The sequence below is a fragment of the Drosophila innubila genome (genome assembly GCF_004354385.1).
Source record: "Drosophila innubila isolate TH190305 chromosome 3L unlocalized genomic scaffold, UK_Dinn_1.0 0_D_3L, whole genome shotgun sequence".
Classification (NCBI taxonomy): domain Eukaryota; kingdom Metazoa; phylum Arthropoda; class Insecta; order Diptera; family Drosophilidae; genus Drosophila; species Drosophila innubila.
Window position 1 is genome coordinate 26755574 of NW_022995376.1, and position 22908 is coordinate 26778481.

General features: G+C 32.4%; 1 protein-coding gene across 1 annotated transcript; it reads right to left on the reverse strand.

Annotated features, from left to right (window-relative positions):
- Positions 1-118: 118 nt before the first annotated feature.
- Positions 119-22500, reverse strand: LOC117789106. The gene is made up of 10 exons (XM_034628149.1): positions 22476-22500; positions 10046-10291; positions 9810-9973; positions 9567-9749; positions 8742-8857; positions 8350-8443; positions 2517-2693; positions 721-1010; positions 520-665; positions 119-457 (listed from the first exon to the last, which is right to left on the reverse strand). The coding sequence occupies exons 2-10, from the start codon at positions 10260-10262 to the stop codon at positions 180-182; spliced, it is 1665 nt and encodes a 554-aa protein (XP_034484040.1). The 5' UTR covers positions 10263-10291; positions 22476-22500; the 3' UTR covers positions 119-179.
- Positions 22501-22908: the final 408 nt, after the last annotated feature.

Sequence of the window (22908 nt, forward strand, 5' to 3'; positions counted from 1 at the left end):
ACCCCTGGTTTTTAAAATTGGTCTCTGAACTGCACCTTCTCCAAAAATCATAAGGTTTGCAGTTTTGCTAATTTGCATTCCACCACTCCCACCCCTTGAGGTTTTAAAAAAAGACAAATTTTGTACACTGAAAATTTGGATTTTTTATTTGTGTCAAAAGTGAAAAGAAACAATCACACTTAGATTTTCACTTGAAAGCCTGAGGGCAAAGACGAGGCTCTGCTTCCCCGTTTACTTACAGGTAAGCTGGAAGCTTTCGAACAAATATTAGGCTCATTACAAGAAATACACATTTCCACAAATTCAGTGAGATCATTTGAGTCGAGGGTCTTGGCAATTTGAAGTGCCCATTTCAAATCCTCCTTTACACGTTCACTTTTGTTAAGGGAGGCATTAGCTTTTGCAATAAGAATGGTGCTGAGAAAGCTCCATATAATGCTGTTGCAATTTTTAGTTTCTGAAAATAAAAACAATTTAAAATTAACTAATAGAAATTTTTTATTTTAATCCATTTCAAACCTTCAATCGCCTTTCGAGCGATAAAATAGCACTCATCATAGTGGTTTGACTCAAGGTGAATACTAGCAATTTGATGAAGTAAATAGCATTTCTCAATCGAGTATCTTGCAAATGTCATGCGATTTTCAAGTCGCAATATCTGTCGCCTGTAAGTAAGTAATGCTCAAAATTGTGTTATATTATTGAATCAAAATGATTAACCTGGATCTCGTCATGCCAGAATCCAATATAATTGCGCTCTGATATGTGGAACGGTCTCCAAACACGAACTCGGGGATATCCTTTAATTTATCCGTATCAAGGTGTAAAAGGTTAAGAAGAGCATTCTTATCATTCTCACGAAAGTTTGTCGGAATGTGATATTGCTCGGCCAATGCCAATGCCAATGTATTATATACTTCATTAAGAAATTCAAATTTCCATGGCATTATTCGATTAGTTTTCAGTACCACATATTCTCCCATAACGTCCTCAACATATTTTGAAAGTTTCTAAAAGAAAATAAAAAAAATTGGCGGAAAGGGTACTATCGAGTGCACGTGACTGTATGGTAGCCTGTACCAGTCTAAATAAAAAGTAAATTGAATATAGTAAAATTAAGTTACTTCCTATAAACATTATATGAACAGATGAACATGCAACATATGTATGTACACAAGACTGGATCAATTTGTATAGAGAAAAAAAGCGACAAGAGTTTGTCAAGATCGAAATCTACGACGAAATCGGTTATAAATTAATAAAAAATAAATAAATATTCTAAAATCACCATGTTGATCTTTTCAAGGAAATATTTGCATTGATTTAAAAATTATTGATTTTTATTAGTTTTTATCAATAATAATGATTTTATTGTGTAATTTTAAAAAATCTGACAGTATATTGTAGTGAAAAAATAAACATCACGTATATTTATCTATTACGATTTGTATTATTTTTCGATCAAAATAAAACAAATTTGGGCATTTCCAGATAAAGGTCCACCACGACCAAAATCTTAAAAATAAATCAAAAGCTCACATCTTGTCAAATTTTCTTCCGGACCGAATTTAAGTTACTTGTTTAAATAATTTCCACATAAATAAACCCACTTAAACGCACACACCGACTGCAAATTTAAATAAATTGAGTTTTTCTATATTCTTGACTGTTTTCTGAAAAATTGACTTCCAAAAAGAAGTGTAGTATTATATCGATTATTTGACAAAATCTCTATTTCAGCATCAACAAGTTAATCAAAATGAAAAAGAAAACAATTAAATTTAGATTTATTTTTTAGTTTTGAAGTAATATTCTTTGATTTTCTAAATACAATTTGATAAAAATTCTTGTCAAAAACTAAGTGGAAATGTCACGTTCACGATGTTTCGCATTTTTCAAGATGAAGTCAAACGTACGCGTCGCGTTCTCAATGCATTGTTTTCTATAAATAATTCGAAAACGACAAGTCTTCAAAGTTCGTCTTTTATAAAAAACAAAAAATAGTGTTGATAAAATGCATTAAACACGTAAGAACCCATTTTTGAAAATGTAAATTTTTGACATTTTTTTTCAGTTAAAGACGTAAAAATGTCGCATTCTCGATCCTGGAAATGCCCATTTGCAATTTAAAGATTACGTGTAGGATGGATTTTTTGTAAATTTTTTTGCATTATAAAAGAAACAAAAAAAATGAATGAAAATCTGTCATTATCATCGACTTATTTTACTTGATTAAACGCGAAAGGAATACAAATGATACCTGAGCAATCATTTTCAATCCATTCTTTTTGAATTGTGGGAATCTAATCGGTTTCCCTTATATGTAAATGCGAGAAAGTCCTTCCCGTAGACCATTAATTGCAATTGAATTTTATTGTGAACTCTACATGTCAAATGTGACAGAGATGCGCTTTTTATGCAGTTCTTGCATTAAGCAAAACTACATATATTACGGATTGTAACGTATTTTGGGGGAGGATGCTCTGTGATCATTTATTGTTTTGACAAATACTTACCGTTAAATTTTGTTCGGTGCGAAGACGTCTTATGGTTCTTAACACTGAATTCATATTTCGACGAGTTTGGTATTGAACACGATTGAGAAGGGCCTCCCGGAATTTGTCTAACAGAGCCTTGTTAGTATACTTTTTATATCGCATGAAATACATCGGAGATCGGGCGTGCATCATTTTCTAGAACAGCCAAAAATTAAATAAAATGATGTGCAAAAATGGTGTGAAAAAATCACTTAAATTACGCTACTTTTTAACTTTTATGAAAGATAACACTAGGCAACATTCCAAATCTGAACTGAACCGAACCAAACTTTTTTGGATAGATATGGGGCCCAATACGACAAAAAACATTTTTTTTTTTATTCTATGCCAGTCTTTTTTTTTAAATTTTTTTAAGTTTGGAGTTTTCTTTGAATTTTAAAGTAAAAAGGGCTAAAAAAAAAACCAAAAAAAAAATATGATTTTCTTAATTCAAAAATTGATAGCTCTAAAACTACTGGTTTATTTCTTACACTGTGTGTGGATAAATTACAATAGCTTTCAAAAAGTAAAGCTTTTGACTATCAGTTTTGTCATTCTCAAGTAATGATGACAAATGTGGGCGCACCTCTAAAAAAAACGGCAGGAAAAAATAAACAAACTTTTAAAAATTCTAAAAAAAATTTTTTTTTTTTGTCGTATGGTGCCCCATATCAAATCAAACAAGGGGGCTCCGCCCCCTGCTCGCTTCGCTCGCCTACCCCCGGCTCGCTCTGCTCGCGGTGAGGTGCGGCTACAGTCGAGCACGCTCGACAGTAGGATACCCTGAGCCCATGTACTCATTTATAAAAGTTGATTGTTGCCCATTTTCAATGGGCTCAGGGTATACTTTCGGTTTTCTTAAATCACTGTGCTTATCACTGCAGACTACGTTATTAATGCCCCACTAAACAAATACATCACTCGGTATTATATTAAACTTATTTAAAATTAATTAGAAATTGATAAATTAGTAAATCGCAAGTCGTAATCGTAATCGTTTTCAATCGCTGTAGAGTGTGTCAAGAGTAGCCACAAACTACAACTTCGCTCAGCCTGCAATCTGGCAGCACCCATTTTCCTCTCTCACTCTCTCCCTCATACGCAACAAATTCAAGCCTGCCAAATGCTGCTGTAGTGCGCGCGAAATTTGAAATAAAAGACAATGTTTAATTTTATGAGATTCTTAAAGCGGAAAATGCTAAGTTTTTTTTTACAACGATAATAAGCAGATACTTATTATATATATGTGTAAGGAATCGGAAATATTAATAATTAAAATTATTATTTTGCAGCTTTCAGTGCTCGGCAAAGATGCAAAAGTAGTGCTGCAAAATGATCGCTTTTTCTCTCATGCAATTTCATGCATAGCTATCAGCTTCTGCTGATTTTTGCCATGCAAAGATACATATTTATATATTAACACAATTATGTTTTAATCAAATTGTATATTTGTATATACATAAATTATACATTAACATTTTCATTACATGATATCGATAATATTTTTGCTTATCGCTTGATTCTTATTTGGTACCCAAAAAAATGGGTTCTAATTCGTACTGTCTTTGCTCGCACGTTCGATTTGCCATGCAAATGTAATTATTGAATTAAATGTAAATTCCGAAATAACTTCTCTATTTATGGATCAATCGCTTTGAAATTTTCAGGGTCGTTTAATACGCATACTTCTCAACTGATTGTTTAGTTAGGGAGTGCTATGTCAAAAATTGCGCCTGTAAATCGTTTTGTGCAATTTGTGGGCGAAGGGGGCGTGGCACCTAAAATTGGAAACAAACTTGACCTGAAACTTCACCTGTATCCAAAAACCTACGTAACAAATTTGAAGTCTCTAGCTCATATAGTACTTGAAATCGAAACCCAAAAGAAAATGGGTACTATTTCGTACTGTCTTTGTGCGCGCCTTGCATACAAACGTGAACATGCTGTCTCGCTCGCACGTTTGATTTGCCATGCAAATGTATTTATTGAATTAAATGTAAATCACTGCGGACGGCAGTTCGCGTTAGTGACGAAAGCATCACGAAGAGTGCGAAAGGCGACTAACTATATATACAGCTAAGCTGGAAAATTTGCTACGACTGTCCGATCAGATCGAGTTATATACCGATCGAAAGGTTTAGTCTTAACTTACAAAATGGCATACTAAAACTTTCTAACCAACTTGGGTCATGAGATACGGGGGTGTAAGTGGGAGGGGAAAAATTTAGATGATTGCAGCTAATGGGGCTGTTGGGGCTTTTTGGTAAATTTTTTTATTTTTTAAAAATTTTACTTAAAAATACGCGTCGATTGATACCTCAATCACCCAAATCCCATAACTGGTTCAAAAGATAAATAAATTTGAAAATTTTAGTGGACTTCTCAAAATGAAATGAAAAGTCAGTTTGTTTGTCTGTTTGTCTGTTTGCATCAAAGCGCTAAAGAAGCTTAAATGTAATGATGGGCATTTATTCCTTTTCGAAAATCTAGAAATGTTTGTTCTACGACTTTTTGAAAAAACAGCTAGTTTAGCGGGAAAACGCTAAATCCCGCTAAAATTGAAAAAAAATTCCAAACCATAAAAGCTACCGATATGTTCTATATATCATTGTAAAGGTGTAATTGAGGGCTTTTATGCTTACCTTTAAACTTTTTTTCTAAAGTACTCAGGTAACATTTTACAGGTGAAATAAAGTTTTTTAGCTTACTATTTGGCGATTTCTGACAAAACGGCTCTAACGATTTCTGTTAAATTTTAATATGTTGTAATACGTACAATTTCGTTTTTTTGTATATAAAACATAAATTTTGGTTAAGGGGTTTGGAAGATATTACCTGTTAAGTGAATAAATACATTTTTCTATCGGTCGAAAATCACGTTTTAGTACGAAAAACTTTTTCGTTTTATGAGATATCTCAACCAAACTGATACAATATGAATTTTACTTGGTTTTATATATTCTGTCCAAAGTTGGTTCAAATCGGACCACTATATCATATAGCTGTCATAGGACCGATCGGACGAAAATCAAGTCTTAGTATGAACAACTTTTTTGTTTTATGAGAAATCTTAACCAAACTAATACAATATGCATTTAACTTGGTTTTATATATCCTGACCAAAATTGGTTCAAATCGAACCACTATATCATATAGCTGTAATAGGACCGATCGGTCCAATATTAAGTCTTAGTATAAAAAACTTTTTTGTTTTACGAGTTATCGTAACCAAACTAATACAATATGCATTTAAGTTAGACTTATATATCCTGTCCAAAGTTGGTTCTAATCGAACCACTATATCATAAAGCTGTCATAGGACCGACCGGTCCAATATTAAGTCTTAGTATAAGAAACTTTTTTGTTTTACGAGATATCGTAACCAAACTAATAGAATATGGATTTAAGTTGGACTTATATATCCCGACCAAAGTTGGTTCTAATCGAACCACTATATCATATAGCTGTCATAGGACCGATCGGGCGAAGTCCAAGTCTTAGTATGAAAAACTTTTTTATTCATAGTAAGTACGGGGTCTCCGACAGTAACTTAACTTGGTTTTATATATCCTGACCAAAGTTGGTTCAAATCGGACCACTATATCATATAGCTGACATAGGACCGATCGGTCCAATATTAAGTCTTAGTATGAAAAACTTTTTTGCTTTACGAGATATCTTAACCAAACTAAGAGAATATGCATTTAAGTTAGACTTATATATCCTGACCAAAGTTGGTTCTAGTCGAACCAATATATCATACAGCTGTCATAGGGCCGATCGGGCGAAATCCGAGTCTAAGTATGAAAAACTTTTTTTTTTCATAGTAAGTACGGGGTCTCCGACAGTAGAGTATGCTCGGCTGTAGCAACGCGAGCAAAGCGAGCAGGGGTGGAGCCCCCAGTTTTTTTTTATAATTAAAGAAAACAAATTTTTAAATATGAAATACGTTCAACAACTAAATTTATATATTTTACTATTTGCCTGCATTAATAATAAAGTTAGAATGTCAAAAGCAAAAGCAATTGCAAAAATTTCTGATATCCCACAAAAAAAAACATCTACACGAGGTAATAGTCTAGTGACGAAGTTTTGTGACGAACAAAATTCAGTTTAATCTAAAAATTTTAAATAAAAATATAAATTAATAAAAAAAAAAAACGAAAATTGGCATTCGTCACTGCGCAAAAATTAATTTTTATGTACAAAGAAGCTCACCCTTTTTGCTCACAGTGCACAATGCCAATTTTCGCCTTTTTTTATTAATTTATATTTTTATTTAAAATTTTTAGATTAAACTGAATTTTGTTCGTCACAAAATTGGATATCAGAAATTTTGGGGCTAGAAATTGCTTTCGTCACTAGACTTTTACCTCGTGTAGAGGTTTTTTTTGGTGGTATTCCGAAATAACTTCTCTATTTATGGGTCAATCGCTTTGAAATTTTCAGGGTCGTTTAATACGCATACTTCTCAACTGATTGTTCAGTTAGGGAGTGCTATGTCAAAAATTGAGCCTGTATATTGTATTGTGCAATTTGTGGGGGGCGTGCTATCAAACATTGGAAACAAACTTGACCTGCGTATGGTATTCACAAACCTGCACTCCCCTTTGAAGTCTCTAGCACTTATAGTATCTGAGATCGACGCGTTCAAATAGACTGACAGACAGACGTACAGGGCTAGATCGACTAGGCTGTTGATCCTGATCAAGAATATATATACTTTATGAGGTCTGCCACCCCTTCTTCTGCCTGTTAAATACATTCTGCCAAACACATTATACCCTTTTTTGCCCATTTTCAATGGGCTCAGGGTATAAAAATTGGGTTTGGTTCAGTTTAGAAGAAAAAAGTCAAAATTTGTTGCCTAGTGTAATTAGCTCCCGCCACATCACGCCATTATTCTACTTCTACAGGACGCTTTGGTAATCAATTCTATAAGTTCATTACCCCGTTTTGCCTGCGTCTGGCTGTGACAACGCAAGTTATGGTATAAAAACTGAAGCATCATCAAAAAATGGAGATTAAAAAAAAAGTTTTTTAATTCAATATTATTAAGACAAATAAATTATTTAAAAAAAAAAAACACGAAAAATTGGCATTCTGCACTGTGCGCATATTGCATTTGCATATTCTAAGAGCACATAAATTGAACCGACTATGATTGTAAACGTATTGTCTGGACTGAGAGTCTGTATTTAACCATTTTCAGTGGGATTGAAAGTAATATTGCTGATGAAGACCCGTAAAAATTTTTTGGACTTCATTAGTCAAGAAATGTGGCTGTTTTGAAACAATTTTACCTTTTCAACTAGGTGGCGACATGGTGTGCATAGCCAAAACTGTTAAAAAATGGCTTGGAATGTAAGATTTTAGATTGATAGAGTAGTCAGTACAATGTTCCGAGCCCGATCCGATTGAAAATCTTTGGTCAAATGTTGAACAACGACTTGCATAGTATGATATAGCCCCATCCGCCAAGGACGATCTTTAGAGCCGTGTACAAGTAGAGTGAAATCGAATTCCAAAAAAGATATTTGAGAATATGATATAAATTATATATTAAAGTTTATAAATTAAGTCAACAAAACCTTTTTTCTATGTCGAAATAATTTATGCTATTTAATATCTTCAGTTTTCACGAAAGGTGAAAAAAAGGTGAAGTACATGCGAGTTGTTTTAGTTTTTATTTGCCACTCCTTAAAAAAAATTGTATTTGTGTTATTTACTAATATTTCTTACAAATAATATAATAAATATGGAAAAAAAAATTTTTTTTTCCTTTGTAAACTACCAATTTTTTTAGACTTACCAAAAATCTTTTAATCACTTCATATTGCTTCACAGTTAGTGTGCCCAAGAATGTATCTGAATTTTTGCATTGCTCCATAAGTACGGTTGGGTTGCTGAAATTAAGAAATATTTTTATGTGAGTTTATTCATTAAAGACTTCGATTACACTAGGATTTCGAATTATATGTTAGCGTTTTTCAGAAGAATTATTGCATTTTTTAACATTTGATCTTAAAAAGCCTTTACATACAATCTTCTGAAAGCTAAAGAATATATCTGTATTATGTTTATTTAAAAAAAATTGTTTGAAACAGTTAATTGTTTGTTTGGCTTGAAGACAATATAGTAAATTGAATTTACTATATTATCCAGTTTTAATTAAGAAGTATATTTCATATTACGCTTACTTACGTTCTTAAATTTTTTAAGAAAACGACGTCTGCCCATGATCTATCCAAGTAAACTTGATTACATAAATTAAAAGCACGACGTTTTCTTGCCATTTCACGGGGAGACAAGAGTTTTTCCTAATAAACTAAGGTAAGTAAAAAAAGTAAGAGCACCACAAGTCGAGTACGTTCGACTTTGAGACTCCCGGTACCCAAGGCCCTTATATTCAGAAATTTTTAAATTTTTGTAATTTTGAATTTTCTATCCTGAATATTTAGGAAGATATTTAAACAAAAATTTAAATTTTTTTATATATATAAAACTCTAGACTTTTATTTTTCATTACAAATAAAAGCACTACTTAGCCGTAAGCTTTGTACGTTGTAGTGTCAGTGTCATCTTCTTCCTTAGAACTGGCTGGGTAAAATTGTTTTTAGATAACTTTCGAGCTTATTATCCGAACATAATGAACATCATGCCAGCGATATGTTTCATATGTGGTCAAACTCTACGCTTTATCTCTAAATTTCCCTTGTAATATAATTTTTATTCGATGGGAGCTTGGCAAAATACTGCATTTTCTGCATTCATGCAACACCACTAAACACCAGTTTAAGTATTTCTAGATCTTTTAGTCCTAAGTTCTAAGGTATTCATATGGACGGACCGACAAACAAACGGACTATATTGACTTGGCTGTTGGAGTATATATATATAAATTCATATTCCTTATAAAAAGGATTAGAGATGGCTTCTTCGTTCTATTATATTGACACAAACTAATTAAAGCCTAGTAATCTTTGGGAACCGGGATGAAAAAACAGTCTATAATATGGTGAAACTAACTTCGATCTCAGGAACACTCAGAATATCGCATTTGTCCTGTTCTTTTAATATTTTCCAGAGCGGGCGCTCATCAACCTTCATTTCATCATTAATAACTTCTCTCATATGGTTAATAAGTTTTTCGTTCTCTAAAATAAAAGGGCTTAACCCATCTCCTAGAGTATCTTCTATATTCCCATCAACCTTAATGAGCAATTATTTAATGCACTTGTAACTATGAATAATCAAGCAAATAAAACATACCACGATCAGTCGATCTTCAAAAGATTTCGATTTGTTACTCGAAAAAAGGCGTGTGTTATTATGGACTTCAGCTTTAAAGTTTTCAAATTGATTTAATTCGTAAATGGCATCGCAAATTTCCAGGTTAATTGGATAATTTTCCGGAAGTGACCTCTGAACAATCTCTTAAATTTGATGACAATTGGGAAAAGTACGCTTACATTAAATATATATGTATATAATGTATGTGCACTTACTTTGCGCTTTCTTACAATCTGCTAGAGCTGCGTTGGTCTTACCAATTTTACGGTGACATTGACTTCGATAGTAAAGGGTCATAAAATCTTCTGGGGCGAGAGTAAATGCTTTATCATAATAGTGCATGGCATAATTTTCCCTGCGTCTCCGGGAGTAATATTTTGCCCAATCCTTGTAAATTGCTCGCTCTATTTCAGGACTCCAGTCTAGTTTCATCCATGGTGGAACTGCTTCGTCGATTCCCGCTTTTGGGACAATTGACATGATTACTTATTTTTTATCTTTTTTTTTTTTCTTTATTTCAGAAAGCCTTGATGAAAAGTAATATACTGTTTATAAAGTACATATTTAAGTTCAGGCGATTAAAAATCTTTTCAATGACTTTAGTTCCTTTGATGTCAAGACTTAAATATTTTAAACTATATATTTTGTTGTTGTTGTGCAATTATTTGAATCGTGATAATTTTGAACTCTTCTTGCGAAATTACCTAACTTTTATCTTGTGTCTGAAGTTTGAAGTCAACTTTGATCTAGGACGTCCGAATGTTTTATTAAAAACCGTCCCAATTTTATATTTCAGATTTACACGAAATCTTTGGTAAGGCTCAGTAGTTCAAGTCATACAAAAAAACTTAGATTCAGCTCGCGAACCGGTATATTCACCCCCGAACCGAAGGTTGTGAACCTTGGTTCAATTTAATACAAAAAAAAAATTGATTTGTTTTTATTTTTCCCTGATATTCTGAGCTAATTAAATATTTTACGAAAAAATAAAACTTTTGTAATTAACCTAAAGGAATTTTAAGATTTAAATGTAACCTATTATTATTTTAATTAATTTTTGTTTAATTAGGTGGATAATAATAGATTCTCTAACGGAACCGTTACTCGAAATTAACCGTTTCATATTTATCATCGAACCAGGAATCAAAATAAATTCTTGATCAGGATACGAATAGCGAAACGTATGACCGGTACAGCTTCGCGACATTTTGCCAAAAATTATTTGTTGTTTTCTGTTTCCATATAATTCTGCATTACTCGTATATTAAAGAATATAGCAGCGAATATTGAAAATGTTTTCGACCCTTGAGTCACTAAAATTGAAACACGTTTTTTCGGTCAAAATAACATTATGGGTACGTAAAAAGTCAAGTAACTCCATATTATTTACTTGCGGAATGGCGAACAATCCATACTTGCATTCTACTCATGACAGATGTATTTATATCCCACAAAAAAACCTCTACACGAGGTAAAAGTCTAGTGACGAAAGCAATTTCTAGCCCCAAAATTTCTGATATGCAATTCAGTTTAATCTAAAAATTTTAAATAAAAATATAAATTAATAAAAAAAAGGCGAAAATTGGCATTGTGCACTGTGAGCAAAAAGGGTGAGCTTCTTTGTACATAAAAATTAATTTTTGCGCAGTGCCGAATGCCAATTTTCGTTTTTTTTTTATTAATTTATATTTTTATTTAAAATTTTTAGATTAAACTGAATTTTGCTCGTCACAAAATTGGATATCAGAAATTTTGGGGCTAGAAATTGCTTTTGTCACTAGACTTTTACCACGTGTAGAGGTTTTTTTGTGGGATATCAGAAATTTTTGCAATTGCTTTTGCTTTTGACATTGTAACTTTATCATTAATGCAGGCAAATAGTAAAATATATAAATTTAGTTGTTCAACGTATTTCATATTAAAAAAAAAATTGTTCTTTAATTATAATAAAAAACTAGGGGGCTGCGCCCCCTAGCATAATCTACTGTCGATGACCCCGTACTTACTATGAAAAAAAAAAGTATTTCATACTAAGACTTGGATTTCGCCCGATCAGTGCTATGACAGCTATATGATATAGTGGTTCGATTAGAACTAACTTTGGTCAGAATATTTAAGTCTAACTTAAATGCATATTCTATTAGTTTGGTTACGATATCTCGTAAAACAAAAAAGTTTTTCATACTAAGACTTAATATTGGACCGATCGGTCCTAAGACAGCTATAATATAGTGGTCCGATTTGAACCAACTTTGGTCAGGATATATAAAACCAAGTTAAATGCATATTGTATTAGTTTGGTTAAGATTTCTCATTAAACAATAAAGTTTTTTACAGTAGAACTTGATTATCGCCCGATTGGTCCTATGACAGCTATGTGATATAGTGGTCCGATAAGAACTAACTTCGGTCATGATTCTTAAAACTAACCTAAATGCATATGTTATCAATTTGGTCAATATATCTCACTTAACAAAAAAGTATTTCATACTAAAACCTAATTTTGACCTGATCGGTCCTATGACAGCTATATGATATAGTGGTCCGATTTAAACCAACTTTGGTCAGGATATATAAAACCAAGTTAAATGCATATTGTATCAGTTTAGTTGAGATATCTCATAAAACCAAAAAGTTTTTCGTACTAAAACGTGATTTTCGACCGATAGATAAATGTATTTATTCACTTAACAGGTAATATCTTCCAAACCCCTCAACCAAATTTTATGTTTCATATACCAAAAAACGCGAAATGTATTACAACATATTAAAATTTAACAGAAATCGTAAGAGCCGTTTTTTCAGAAATCGCCAAAATGTAAGCTAAAAAACTTTATTTCACCTGTAAAATGTTACCTGAGTACTTTAGTTTAGAGGTAAGCATAAAAGCCCTCAATCACACCTTTCCAATGATATATAAAACATTTCGGTAGCTTTTATGGTTTGCAAACTGTTGAGGTTTTAATTTTAGCAGGATTTAGCGTTTTCCCGCTAAACTAGCGGTTTTTTCAAAAAGTCGTAGAACCAACATTTCTAGATTTTCGAAAAGAAATAAATCCCCATCATTACATTTAAGCTTCTTTAGCGCTTTGATGCAAATAGACAAACAGACAAACAAACTGACTTTTCATTTCATTTTGAGAAGTCCACTAAAATTTTCAAATTTATTTATCTTTTGAACCAGTTATGGGATTTGGGTGATTGAGGTATCAATCGACGCGTATTTTTAAGTTGAATTTTTTAAAAATAAAAACCAATAGGCCCCAACAGCCCCATTAGCTGCAATCATCTAAATTTTTCCCCTCCCACTTACACCCCCATATCTCATGACCCAGGTTAGTTAGAAAAAGTTTTAGTGTGCCATTTTGTAAGTTAGGACTAAACCTTTCGATCGGTATATAACTCGATCTGATCGGACAGTCATAGCAAATTTTCCAAATTAGCTGTATATAGTGTTAGTCGCCTTTCGCACCCTTCGTGATGCTTTCGTCACTAACGCGAACTGCCGTCCTTAGTGATAAAATTTAATAATATTATGGCACTTATATTTACCTGCACAGAACATAGCAAGTACAATATTTTATTAAAATAAAACATTTTTAACCTGTTAAGAAAAATTTGCCTTCATTTTAGATATAAATAATAAATATAAATAATAAATGATACATAGTGGGTCTCCGGCCACAACCCGAAAATTCGGACAATAAAATTTTTTCTTAGAAATAGACTGTAACCAAAATTTTTGTTTTTGAAATCCGGTCGTTTTTGTCTGTAAAAAAAGAATAAAAGTGGCAAAATTTTGCGGTCATTCGGTAGGTTTTTTATTCAGTACTCCTGATCTGTAATCAGAACCTGCTGAATGACATGATACCTCATTACAAATCTGTCTACTACGTTTTTTCACCCCTCGTACGATTTATTCGGCATCATACTTTTTGATTCAAATTTGAAATTTTTGTTGTTAGAAAGTAGAGCCCTGCATGAGTGCACACTAAACAAAAAATTACAACATATTACTCAAACAAATCATGTGAAACACATAACACCATCAATCCTCACACTGTCTGTACAATGACTTTGTTCAAAAACTCATTCCTGAGTGTGAGTCATAATCTAAAGCTAGTGTGAGTCCGTTTCACAAAAAAATTATTCGCATGATAAAATGAAAAATTAACGATACTTTCATTGATTCTTGATTCACTTTATAAGTTTTCCGATTTTTCCTATGACTGCAATTCACTCGAAGTGTAAAATTTGATCCCAAATTTGACAGACTTGCACGTCGAATTTTCGAAGTTTCGAGACTTGCATATATTCATTTTTTAAATTAAAGTGATAACCTATTAACGGTACTTAAAATTTATTGTACCCTGTTCTAATTGTATAAATATTCATATATATTCATTACACTGGGTACATAGAATACTCACATTTTATGAATGTAAGTGAGTACTGTCAAATTCTAACTCAGTATCCCAAAAATTTATTTAGCATATCAGTAAAGAGCTGCACAGCATAAATAATCAAGAGCATCAATTTCAAAATAAAGTATTTTAAAAAAAGGAAGCAACAGCGGCACAATAAATAAAAAAATAAAATAGCCAATAGCTACGAAATTGTGAAGAAAATTCAATGTTGTTTTTAAATTCAAACATTAATACATGCCTTGATCATAAAAAAAACAAATAAACATAATACATTTTGTTTGAATATTACAAAGTTATGACGCCTAAAATTTCAGATTCGTCTATTTTTCACAGAAGGTACACCTCGTTTCGATGTGATCGTCTATCACGAATGGGAGGTGGTGTGCTTACTGCCGTTGATTCCAACCATTCTTCGGAACTAATTTCGGTTCACGTTTCCTCAAATATTGAGTTTGTAGCCATTAAAATATCTTTAAATGGTTTCTCAATTTTTATAACCTGCTCATATATTTCGCCAGATTTAGATATGTATATTTATCAAGAGCATCTGCGCGCTATATAATTGATTTCATCTATGCTATCCAATAACGACATCTTATTGGCATTCGGTAATTTTAATTTGCCTAATGTCGTATGGTCGGATTCACCAGATGTGTTGGTTCCGTTAAGCTTAAATGAATTTATTAATTCACTTATTGAGCTGCATTTGTCCCAAGTCAACCCGGTTCTAAACTGTAAACATCATCTTCTTGACCTGCAATTTTGCATCGGATCCCTCTAGTACTACCATTACACGAATCGATCCTTTAGTATTATCAGAAGACCCCTAATATCCTACTTTAGACTTAGTATTAGAGCTGCCTGGGTATGAGCCTATTGTCTCAACTAATGTCGTGGTTCGATCTCGATGTTTCCGAAAATTCTTTCCGTTAATTCTACAAACTGACTGGTCGCAACTTTACTCTTGCACAAAACATTAACATGGCCACTTCTATTTTTATAATATCGTGAATTAGCTTTTTGATAAGTGCGTCCCCCGTGAGCTTCCTAGGAGAACTAATAGACCTCCGTGAGGTTTCTCGGGAGCTAGCGCGGCTAAAAAATGTGAAGTCGCTCTATTGTAAGAGGCTTAAGTGTTCGGGATCTCCTTCTGATTTCTCTCGCTATGTTACTGCCAGATGACATTTTATTTCTCATAACTCTCGTCTTTATAATGAATATTTAAATCGTTGTCGTATATAATTCGCTCAAAATCCCAGACAGTTCTATAACTTTGTAAACATGAAGCGTTAATCTTCTGTATTACCCTCTACGCCACTACTAAAATTATTCATATTAATTATATATTCAAATTAATTATATGTTAGTCCACTTCACAAAAATGGTTCTAAGTCAGATGTTGAAAACTATAGGGGTATCTCCAAATTGTCGGCAATGCCAAAAGTGTTTGAGAAGCTGATTACTTCTCAACTTCAACACTTATGTAGCTCTTTAATTTTACCTTTCCAACCCGGTTTTGTGTCCTCTCTTGTGATCAGAGGATTTCGTAATAAAATGCACACTGATGTCAATTACACTGACTTAAGTATGGCTTTTGACTCTGTTAATCACTGTCGCCACAATATTTGGTACACCAAGATTCAATTGAGTCTGTTCAAAAGAAGTTTCTTCTTTTTGCTCTTCGTGGCTACAACTAGGCTACTGTTTAGGACTTTCCGCCCTATCCTGATAGACTCTTAGATTAACCTTCCATCTTTAAGTAATCGTTGCACTATGCTGGGTGTTATGTTCATTACCAAATTGCTTAAGGGTTATATTGACTCCTCCGTATTACTGAGCCAATTTAAATTGTCGGTTCCTTCTAGACGTACACGTAACTTCATTTCTCTTTCTCTTAACACCTGTACTACTAACAACTCTCTGCATGAACCTTTTTGAGTACTCTGTGCTGATTACAATCGATTTGATCGTGTTTTCTACACAGAGGCCTCTCTTTCTACTATTAAATGTCTAATTCTAAATTTTTTCAACCACAACATAACTTTCCTTATTTTCTTTCGTTGATCTGATTGGGATCTTTCTGAGGTTTCTCCCATCCTTGCAACTAATGTTGGTTCAATTAATTCATTTTTTGAATTCCCCAGACTTAACTTAACTTAATTTTACTTTTTTTATATTTTCAATCTTATCATCGTTTTTTTAAGTTTTCTTATTTGATTGTTAATTTAGTTTTTATTTAAATTTTGTTTTATTTTATGCATAATATAACTTTTTGTCGACTGATCTTAGTTTACTATAATAAATAAATTAATTGAAAAAAAATAATTTAAGAAAACTCTATTCTTTGTACATTGAGTAAGTGTACATCAAAAACGCTGTACTCATATTTAGTTGTACAACTTTTAGTGAGAATGAATTCACAACCACTAGAAACGTCACAAATATATTCACAAACAATAGTCACTCACATTCATAAAAAATGAATATAGCAAAAAAGTACAACATTTTGGAGTGAATGTCTAATATACTTTTTGAAATGTATTCATAAAAAATGAATATAGCAAAAAAGGTACAACATTTTGGAGTGAATGTCTAATATACTTTTTGAAATGTATTCGTGCAGGTCTCCAGTTACTCTTAGATGGAGAACCTCTTTCCATCCCTGATATTCCTAAAATCTAGAGAATGTAACGGTGGATGTGCCGCCACGATTGCATATGCCTCTGTTGTTGTTTATATGATGGTGGATCATAAATATTTTGATCAGATATTATTTATCTGTTTGTCGTAGATAGGTAAGTTTCTTTTCGCAAATGAACGGTGGAAAATATATTTTTACAAAAAGTTTTCTCGGCGTTTAATTTAGAAATAACTTCTGTTAAGCTAAGTCGTCTGCTAAGTTATCAAATCAATTGGGTCTCGTCCCCTGCTTGCTTCGCCCGCCTACCGCTTGCAACGACAGTCGAGCGCACTCCACAGTGGGATACCCGGGTGCATGTCAAAACGGCAGGTGTCATAGCGGCATAAACGCCCGATGTAAATAAATATTACATGCTTAAAGCAATGTCCGTCTGTTCTGACGTCTGTTTCAACACCTAGATATTATTCTAATAACACTAGGCCACAGCCAAAAAATTACAAGAACCAAACCCACTTTTATGGATAGATTTGGGGCCACATATGACGAAAAAATTTTTTTTTTCAATGTAAGATTTTTTTAAATTTGATTTTTAAAAGCTTTACTTTTTCTGAAAGCTAATGAACATATATATAATTCATTAATGCAAAGTTTAAGATTTAAACCAGTAGTTCAAGAGACAGAAATGTTCGAATTAAGAAAATTATGAATTTTTCTTTAGTTTTTTTTGATTAATATTCAAGGAAAAGTCGAAAAAAAATTTGTTACATTTTATTTTCTGTTTTATTTAGCTGCATTAATTACGCGTCGTTTAAAGTATGATTCATTAAAATCTATGGAGAGACGACTAAGAAATTAGCATAAAAACAATGAAACAAGTTTTACGCAAAGGTTGATTTTCGACTGATCGGTCCCATGGAAGCTATATGTTATAGTAGTCCGATTCCAACCAAATTTGGACAGGTTGTATAAGGCAATACGAGGCTTATAATTTGTAAGTATGGTACAGATAACTTAAAAAATATAAAAGTTTATTATACTAAAGGTTGCTTATCGACCGTTCGTATCAATCATTCCTATGGCAGCTATATGATATAGTGGTCCGATTTCTACCAAATTTGGTTAGGATGTAATGGGCAATTAAAGATACCCAATTTATATGTTTGATTGAGATATCTCCAAAAACAAAATAGTTTTTCATACTAGAGCATGATTTCCTACCGATCGGCCCTATGGCAGCTATATCATATAGTGGACCGATTTGAACCGAAATTGACGAAGATGTAAAGGACAATATAGAATACACAGTTTGTGAGTTTGGTTGAAATATTTAAGAAAATAAAAAAGTTTTTCATTCTAAAGTTGGATTTTCGACTAATCGTTCCTATGGCAGCTATATTGAAAAGTCAACCGATTTGATAGGGATATATTACACATTATCAGATACACAACCTGCGAGATTGGATGATATATCTCAAAAAACCGCAGAAATTTTCATACTAAAGTCCGATTCTGAACCGATCTCTCCTATGTCAGCTATATGATATAGTAGACCGATTTGAACAAAATATGGTCAAAATGTGTAAAATAACAACAAATTGATAGTGTGTGAGATTCGTTAAGATATCTCAAAAATCACAAAAAATTTTTATATTAAAGGTCATGCCGCTCCACAAGGAAGTCATCAAAGTCGACAAAAACATGCCTAGACACAAATTAATATTGTATCGCCGCCTCTCCATAGATTTTAATGAATCATATCTTAAATGAATCATAATTGATGCAGCTATGAAAATAATAGAAAAGAAAATGTAATAATTTTGTAGACTGTATATAAATGACATATAAATATATTCATTACCTTTTAGAAAAAGTAAAGCTTTTGAAAATGGCATTCTCGAGTAATGATGACAAAAGTGGACTCACCTCTGAAAAAAAGTAGTAAAAAAAAACCGAATTTTAAAAAATCTTTTTCGTCATTTGGGGTCCCAAATCTATCCAAAAAATTGGGTTTGTTTTTTATAATTGGCAAAAAGTTCAAATTTGTTGCCTAGTGTTATTTGCATGAAGCGCTTTTAAGTTAGCTAAACAAGTGCTATTTTATTAAAAATTTAAAACAACTAACTTTTGTATTGGATTGAATCTTTCAAAAGCATTTGAAAAAAACGGCGGTTGAGCAGGAAGCAGGGAATCAAACCGAAACAAATATCGGTTTCGTACTACATGCGTACTATCTGTTCGTATTTTGTCGAGATAAACTTAACTTCAATTTAAAGCTTTTCTTAATAGAAAGCAAAATTATCAAAATGATATACAAATACATACAGAAAACAACAAATCATTTTTGGAAAAGTGTACCAAAAGCGAACCGGTACAAACGTTTTGGTTTTCGGTTTTTATACAAAGTTTATTTCGGTTACGGTTTCGGTTCCGGTACTCTAAATAATTTCGGTTAACGGTTCCGGTACCAGTTTCGGTATTATTCCCTGGCAGGAAGTGCATAATTCAACAATATTCTAAACCTACACAACCTCATGCTAGGAAGCGACACCCATCATCCTGGAACGAGTAGTTCGGGGAACTGCGGATGAAATCTAAGATAGCCAATGCTACACTAGGATAAAAAATCAAGGTTTCTGTACTTAAACAGGCGATATTTAAGCAAACGATGTCAAAAGCTGTCTAAGTTCGCAATTTCTAAAGTTGAAAACATAAATCTTATTTCAACTTCGATTTTTCCGGGATACTTTAAGTAAGTTTTGGGTTTAATTCAAGTCTGTAAAATTGGAAACATACTACTTTAAGTACACAAAATTTGAGCTAAATCGAAAATGTACTTGTTTCTATAATAAAACATTATCATAATTAATTAATTTTACTCTTGAAACACACACTAGTATGTATACTAATATTAATCAAAATAACAAAATTAAATACCATTTAATAATGGTGTATTTTGTTGGTAAGCGACCTTGACCTCGCTAGAACGAGTTGAGAATTCTAAGGTGCTACAGGGCAGTCAGAATTCTAAATTTAAAGTCGATTCATACTTTATTCAAGATGTATAGTACACAGCAATCTTAAAATTTTAAGAATGAAACGGTATACATTCAATTACCTAATTTAAGGATGGAATATTTTTCTAAGTGTATAATTTTCAATTAGAGTGAATTGATTTTTGTTATCATTATTATTTTCGATGGCAAAGAAGTGACCAATACATTACATTACATTAGTCCCAAGATTGATATATATGTATACTTACATAGCAGGTTTCCAAAAATAAAGAATTCAAATTCTGTTATCAGTCAGCTTGATATGATGTTCATTATTATTCCCGTTATGATACATAATATTCTTCATATAAGTTACAATCAAGATGGTTTTGCGTAACGTTAATGCAGTGATGCTCATCGAGACGTAGCCTTATGTAAATCTGGTGAAAATAATGCAATCTCGCTTCAACTCAAATTTCAGTTTTACACTGTTGTATCACTGAAGATATTAAAATTGTTGAGCGCAGTGACGACTTCAAAGATACTCTGTATATACTTCACTCGAAAATATAATCTCTAGGAAAAAGTGCTAAAAAAAAATACGATATATTCTCATTTTTTTAGGAATTATACACTCAAATATATGTCATAGAAATATGGCTCATTAACTTTAAGATTTTCATAAATCGAAAAACATGTGTTTGAGTTAAAGACGCAGAACTATATTAAATTTAATGTGTCTTATTCATTAAAAACTATAAACGAGTTTCCTACAAATTCTTGTTTGTATGTTGTTTTAGGTGTATTAAATTTCCATCGCCAACATTGCACTATGGGCGATTTTTCGGTTGAGGCGGCATAAAGTCCAAGATTTTATGGTAGCACAATTAGAAAAATGGCATTATCAAATACTTCAGTTATATTAAAAAATTAAATTTTTTTGTCGAAAGGACGGCTGATTTATCAGCTCATTTATAATAAAACGTGCTTGATAAATTTGCCGATATTTAAAATATATATTTGCTGCCATATCTGTGTTGTGTGGTTGTTGTCCACTGCTTTTGTTAATTTATTTCTTATCAAAAATCTAACCAAAGAAGTTGTGTTCCGTGGACCATTACTTTTGTGGTGCACGTTGGTGCAAGCAAGTAAAGATGACAAGTTATTTGTTAAAGACCGTAGACTATCATGTCATTATCCTCTTCGAATAAATGGTATTTAAAGAAGGTCATCGTGCTTGTACAAATTCAGGAACGGAAAGTTAAGGCGTGGTCCAATTATCTTTATTTTTTCCCAGTGTCTAATAGGGAAGGAGTGGTCCAATTTCCAAAAAAAAAAATACCTAAATTCCATTTCAGTCTAATAGGCTATTTCCACGACAGCACATTTGGCTCATCCGACGCCATTTTCATCATCCGGCCCGAATGTGGACTTCATTTCAGTACAAAATCCGGATGATGATGTTGGCTCATCCAAAATGAATGAGCCGATATTTTGTCATTCGACCCGGTGAATTTCAGTATTTTTTTATCGAACACGCGATGTTTATCGATAAACTCTTAAAAAAAAAGCAATTATCACCTTAACCAGCTGTTTTCATCAATAAAATCGGTAGCCATTAAATTTGCGCCAATTATAATATCATAATAAATAATAAAATATTGTTATCGTCTGCTTTTTATAATTTGTGCACAGAAGTCGAACAGCTGCTTTGCTTTAAGTGTCTTAACAGTTTCACATTTAGTCGTGGAAAGCCAAAAATGAGGCACATCCAAATGTGACCAGATGAGCCAAATGTGAGTGGTCGTGGAAATAGGCTATAACTGACGTACATAAAAATATTCATGTCTCTAGCTTTACATTTAAAATTTGTGCCGCTTAAATCGAAAAATCGCCCATTGTGAATTGTACTCAATTTGGAAAATAGTAGGTAGTAGGAGCACAATAGTTAGCGCATGATTGACTACTACTACTAGATCCAGAAACATATAAAAGATGCAACTTATTTAAAATCATCGTTAGTCTCTCAATAAGCGATAAACGAGCAGAACAAAACTGAAACACAATTTCTAACTATCGAAATTGAATGCAATAAGTGTGTGCCCTCATTATAGTTGGGATTTTTTAGATCAGCAGTTATTGATAAAAAAAAATCTTTATCATAAATCTTCTACTGGCCTACCAAGTCCCAATATAATGGGAGTAAAGACCTCAGTTCATGTTAAGTGTGATAAATTACCTAAAAATACAATTTAGTTTACATCCCTAAGTTACGGGAAAATAATTTTTTTTTTATTTTTTTATTTCAACCGAACGCCTGATATCAGCTAGAACTGTTCAACCCTGATAGAGGCTTTGCCTGGTGATTGATAAACACATATTTTAACGCGTTATATATATTTTCATCTTGCTAAAAACCAAAAATGTTCCCTGCTTGGTTATGCCCATGGTCATGACACGAAAGTGCTTTGATTAGCACGATCACCCAATAAATGCAATTACTTTACCAAAAAAAAAAAATTTTTTATTCAATGTAGAGACTTTGTCTGTGCAGATCGAAAATACCTGTTAATAATACACCTACCATTAAAATCATAGGTCGTAAACGCTGCTCAACATACTTATAAAGATTGTTTGTCCAATAACTGTGATGTTCGTATACGTAGAAGAAAGTGAACGAAATTTAACATTAATTTCTAACAAAAATATTTATTGGTGTCACAGAAAGCGAAACCAACCCTGACAACCTAAATTATTTCTAAGTTTCAAAACGTATTAAAACCACAAAACATGTTCATAAATAAAATTCGAAATATATAATTTATTTTTGGCAACTAGAATTAACAATATTTATTAGATAATTATCTGCAGTATTGATATTTCCAACAAGTTAATTATTAACTTTGAATTTCCAGCAAACTACTGAACACTTGCGCATTAAACTTACTCTGTACTGTAGTATGCCAATATAGTATTTATTCCAATTCTATACAGGATGATTTCTCCCAGACGGGCTT

What these genes read in the sequence shown, in the direction of transcription:
- LOC117789106 (XM_034628149.1), bottom strand. Translation starts at nt 10,262, where the DNA reads ATGAAACTAGACTGGAGTCCTGAAATAGAGCGAGCAATTTACAAGGAT. An exon ending in AGATTGTAAGAAAGCGCAAA is followed by an intron (nt 9,974 to 10,045) that starts GTAAGTGCACAT and finishes ATCAAATTTAAG; the next exon opens with AGATTGTTCAGAGGTCACTT. An exon ending in TTGAAGATCGACTGATCGTG is followed by an intron (nt 9,750 to 9,809) that starts GTATGTTTTATT and finishes TTGCTCATTAAG; the next exon opens with GTTGATGGGAATATAGAAGA.